Genomic DNA, 5,463 nt, shown 5'->3' on the forward strand with positions numbered 1-5,463 from the left:
TATATAAAAGTTCAATGTTATTAATGATAAATATTATTAATATAAAATATAAAAAAAAAACTACATAAATATTTATTTTGAATATTTACCATACAAGGATTAACAGTCAAAGGACTTTTTACGAAATCTAGTTGTATCAAAGAACACTTTAAATTATTTTCTTCATTTTCATTTTCTTCTATTAAAGTAGGACTTGGAGATTCTCTTAACATCCAAAGCTGATAACCTTCAGCAGACCATTCCTAATATATATAAGAAATAAAATTAATATATATTAATAACTAAATTAAATAAATTCACTAACCATTGTATGAATATGCAAAGGATTATCATGTGCCAAATCTACTCTTAAACCATAATCCCATTTTAAACTACACAGTAAAAGAGCACCAAATGTACTCCATATTGCTAGGCCACCACCTTCCCAAGCCAATGCAATAGCACAACTATCAGGGGTCCATCTCAAACATCTTACACGACCTGGTCTTCCTGGATAATCTTTGGAAGATAAACTTAATGTATGTGACATTTCTAAACTTCCAGTTGTTTCATCAACATAGTACACTACACCTTCAGAACTAATAATAAAATATACATTATAAATAAGTCATAGATTTCTTTAAATGAATATTAAAATTATTAAAAAAAATATACTTTTGTCTCCCAATTGCAATAAGACGATATTTATGATTTACAGCTGCACAAGTAGCATCATCAACATCTCTAGCCCAAATTCCTTGTACTTGCTAAAAAATAATATTATTGTAAAATATTTATTTATAAATTTAAACAAAATAATTAACATACATTAGGATCAAATTTTAATGATTGTGCTGTGAGAAATGCTGCTTTGCCAGTATTGAGCACAATTGCAAATCCACCAACTAAAGGAGAATATTCAATATCGGTAACATACACATTATTCTCAGTAAGTGGTATAGCTACAGTAGATATTTGTTGATCTACACTAAATGGTATTCTCCTTAAATCAAGAGAATAATCTCGATTTACTGTCCCATCCCATTTATGACGTATTACATGACTGGTTTTTGTAGCTACCATAAGCTCATCACGTATACAAACTAAAGAACTAATTCCACCATCTATCCAAGCTGATTTTTCCTAAGTAAAAAAATAATTTGTTTAATAAATTATCCATATAAATATAATCCATATAATAAAAAATATATTTATATTATACATTTACTTACAAATGTTAAAACTAAGGAAGGGATAATTTCTTTGATAAAAAGTTCAGCACTATCTCTTTTTAAACTGGTAACTGGAGAATCTCTCTGTTCATAGAGACCTCTTCCTTCTGGGCTGGTGTCTTGCAATCGATAAAATAACAGGTAACTATCTGTTGTCTGAAAATAAATTAATAATATAAAATTTCTTTTTGTATCAAAATTTAATTGATTATTATTTTTCATACCGCAATGACAATCATGCTGGAATCTGGTCTCCATTGTACCAAAATATTGTCACCATGTTTCTTTAAAGAATCTATAGTTCGTCTAATAAATACAATGGGTACACAAGGCTAGAAAAAAAATGACAATCTATGTCTGTTATCTATATATACTAAAAAAGTACATGTTTTTTTATATTTACAAATTTAATAAGAAAATTAATTTTATATACAATAATACAATAAATGAACACTTTTATAATATATAACAATTATAATATAATAATATAAAAGAAATAAAGTTATGAAATATTTATTAAATATAATTTTTAATGATAAGAAAATATGCATTTAATGTTTAGTATTAATCATAGAAAATAATTATTCGAAACGCATAGGAAAATTACGATACGTATAATAAGATTATTACGCTCAATTTATAATACCTTACAATACCAGATGGTAAGAGTATCTGTTGTTAAGACTGCGAAAAGTATTTTATCCCTGTTGCAAACAACCGCAGTTATTTTTTCTGGATCTATCGTATTTAGAACTCGCGGCCATCCAATAGGAAAAAACATGATTTCGCCTTAAGATTGTTTATTTTTTACGTTCACATTCCTGTTATATTTAAGTTATCTTTGGACTTCATATATTGTCTCAAAGAATCTGACAAGTAAACATATCCTAACCTCATCATCTTACGCATAGCATAAATATTAACACCACAGACTAAGGATTAAATAGAGTTCTAACATCTAATGTAGCCCAGTAGTTACGTAGCATCCATTACCATTCTTGTGTCACATGCGACAATATCGATTTAGAAAAGAATGAAATAACAGCGCCATTGGAATAAAAACATGAAAGCAATTAGGAGAATGTAATATGTAAAAAAGTGGCACTATATATAAAATCACAAATTTTTATTCAAATTTTGCTATTTTATATTAAAAGAATACATTTTAAAATAATTAATATTATTCTATGCTAAATTAGAATGGTGATTTTACTACATTTTATTTAAAAGTTAAATAAAAAACTAAATTGAAAATTTTTCAATCAAGAAATTAACGCCATCTCGTGTTTGGATCAACGAAGTTTCGATTTGTTATTAACATAGTATAATAGATAAAGAGGTATACGAATTCGCCTGACATCGTAAACAAGAAAAGTAATATTGTGCGAGAAGGACAAAAAATATTTTTCGTCATTTTGACGAAAACTGACGAAAACATAGAAAATTAATTAATCATTCGTTTTCTATACAAAATTTTTATACTTTTAAACTTACATTTTAAAGTTAAAAATTCAGGCAAATTTCTCGTATCAATTTTAATGTAAAATTCTTTTTCAATAATTATTTATTAACGATTAATTTGTTATAGATTTTAACATCGATGACACCATATTGAAAATTAATTAATTATACTTTTTCTGATAAAAATTTATATTCTTCGAAGTTTATATCTTTAAATTTTTTAATATTTAAAATTTTTTATAAGTTTCTGTCAATTTTTCAATTTTATCAATCAATTCTATCAATATGAAATTTTCTTTAATTAATTATTTATTAACAATTATTATTTATTATTATTTATTAACAATTATTATGAAAAATGTTTCAATCGCTAATCCCCCACTTCGTAATCGAGTAATAAATAATATTGCGTCGTTTTGATATGACGTTAATAAATTATTAATTAAAAAGTATTTAATATGAGAAAATATAATATGAGAAACTTGTCTAATATTCTAGTTTTAAAATGCGAGCTTAAAAATGCAAAAATTTTTAGTGAAAAACTAGTAATTAATGAATATTTAATATGGCGATCTTCGATATATTAAAACGATATGTTAATCATTAATAAATCATTAATAAAAAAGAATTTCACATTAAAAGTGATATAAGAAATTTATTTGAAGTTCTAATTTCAAGATAAGAGCTTAAAAGTATAAAAATTTTGAATAAAAAACGTGTAATTAATGTGTAATAAATTTTTCATATGCAATCAAATTAGCGGGAAATATTTTCTGTCTTTCTTGTACAATGATGTTTTCCTTGTTTGTGACGTCATGCAAATCCGAAAACCTCCTTGTCTATTCTGCTATGCTAATAATAAATCGAAGCTTCAATGATCCAAACACGAGATGGCGTTAATTCTCAATTCTCATTTTATCTTATTCAAAAAATGTTTTTAACATTCGAAAGATGGCATTAATAATCAATTCTTCAATCTTATTTCTATCCTTCTCCCATTATTTGCCTTCCTTGCGCGTGATCATAAATGAAGTGGGGCGAGAGAGATGATATGAATTAAATATACTTTTATCATTTCTCTTTAAAAATTACATTGTATCTTATACGTAGATATAAATTATAAGAACATGTATTTAATATATTTATAATCAATATTTTTTAAAAATATAAAATTTTTTAAAAAATTTTTTAAAAATATAAAATAAAAACACATAAAATAATCATCAATTTATTTATATAGATGTAATTTAAATAACATTTAATAGAATTATTCAAAATGTAATATAATATTGATAAATTTGGAAAATTATTGTATCGATACATCTTTTGCAAATATTTATCCATTGATTATTATTATTTATAACGAATATTTTTATATTATTTTAAAATATTCAAATATATTGCTGATCGAGTATCACGAATATATAATTTGTTTAACATAAATATGTTCTACTTCGAAGTCTGTACATTATTCATAATATCACAGAACCTCATCATCGAACCTTTTTATAAACCATTGTTTACATATTTAGGATAAATTCGACGCTTACATCATATTATTACTATTATTATTACAATATTATTATTTACATTTTTTTCTATGCATAAATCACGTATTAAATATTATATAATTAAAATAGATAAATAAGATCCTATAAGTATCCTTTTAAATACATTCATTTTCGGCGATTATGTATAGCCAAAATATTAAACATTTTCAAAATTATTTCGAAAAATTAAATAAAAATAAAAATTCCAAAAAGTATAATATTTCTAAGAAGAATAATTATTGTTGTATAAAATTTAATTTGCTTTAAACGATTACTTTTGTAACAAGATTATTAAAATAGCATATATACAATTTCTAAAGCCAAGTATACCGAATCAATAATTACACTTGTAAGTGTAATTATATGTATATAATTGAGTATATTATCTTATTTAATTTCGAGCAAATATCTCGATTATTCTCCAAAAATCTTTCGTATAAATATATAAATCTTTAAAATTATTCTTTTTTTTTTTTTTTTGTTTCTTCTTTTTTAATCTATTTGGAATAACAGAGAATTGACCATTCAACAAACAGAACAGAGAAATCGATAAACATAACCAGTCTATTCACGATGAAAAATATTCTTAAAAGTAATTGATATTTCTAACAAGTGGGTTCCATAGTTGGTGACATAATATTCATTTTCATAGGTCGGCCAAATCCACGCGTTCCATCAGGTCCAGATGGCATTCTCGTCACGTTTTCTGGTAAATGTGTCAACGCTATACCACTATTGCTCCTCGGTCGACAATAACCTCCCTGCTCAGAACCAGACGAGCATAGAGACAATCTTCTGGAACTTGAATCGAAAGTAGAATCTCGGCTGCAAGCAGATAATCTTCTCAAAAATGGGCTGTAATCCGCAGACCCACGGCGACTAGAATGATAACAAGCACTACTGCATTCAGAACCGGAACTCGAGCAGCAAGAAAAACGCCGATTCTCTTGATAATAGTAATTTGGCGGGAAAACTGGATGACAGTAACCGGTCTCAGAGCCGGAAGAGCAAGCAGAGTAACGTCTGCCGAAACTTCCTACCTCTGAACCGGAACCAGAACAAGAGGACAAACGACGAAGAATAAAACCATTCTCTGAGCCCGAGATCGAACAAGTGGACAATCGACGAGATAACCATGCATCTGGTGATGGAGGTCCTGTAACAATAATAGCCGATATGAAGTTTAAAAAACAAAATAGATTTTGATAATTGTATTTTTTCTTTTATATATATATATATAT

General features: G+C 26.2%; 2 protein-coding genes across 2 annotated transcripts in view; both read right to left on the reverse strand.

Annotated features, from left to right (window-relative positions):
• LOC102680617 (guanine nucleotide exchange factor subunit Rich) overlaps window positions 1-2,245 on the reverse strand; it is a 6,808-nt gene extending 4,563 nt beyond the window's left edge. Inside the window, exons 1-7 of the mRNA XM_006614952.2 lie at window positions 1,858-2,245; window positions 1,436-1,543; window positions 1,212-1,367; window positions 808-1,122; window positions 655-746; window positions 305-578; window positions 89-242 (exon numbers count right to left, since the gene is read on the reverse strand). Of these exons, the coding sequence (XP_006615015.1) occupies window positions 89-242; window positions 305-578; window positions 655-746; window positions 808-1,122; window positions 1,212-1,367; window positions 1,436-1,543; window positions 1,858-1,992 (1,234 nt within the window). The 5' untranslated portion in view covers window positions 1,993-2,245. The remainder of the gene's footprint in view (window positions 1-88; window positions 243-304; window positions 579-654; window positions 747-807; window positions 1,123-1,211; window positions 1,368-1,435; window positions 1,544-1,857) is intronic.
• A 1,901-nt stretch (window positions 2,246-4,146) lies between these two features.
• LOC102680475 (la-related protein 6) overlaps window positions 4,147-5,463 on the reverse strand; it is a 3,345-nt gene continuing 2,028 nt past the window's right edge. The window contains exon 3 of the mRNA XM_006614951.2: window positions 4,147-5,378. Coding sequence (XP_006615014.1) covers window positions 4,828-5,378 — 551 coding nt within the window. The 3' untranslated portion in view covers window positions 4,147-4,827. The remainder of the gene's footprint in view (window positions 5,379-5,463) is intronic.

The sequence above is a fragment of the Apis dorsata genome, unplaced genomic scaffold (assembly GCF_000469605.1).
Source record: "Apis dorsata unplaced genomic scaffold, Apis dorsata 1.3 scaffold_206, whole genome shotgun sequence".
NCBI classification, from domain to species: domain Eukaryota; kingdom Metazoa; phylum Arthropoda; class Insecta; order Hymenoptera; family Apidae; genus Apis; species Apis dorsata.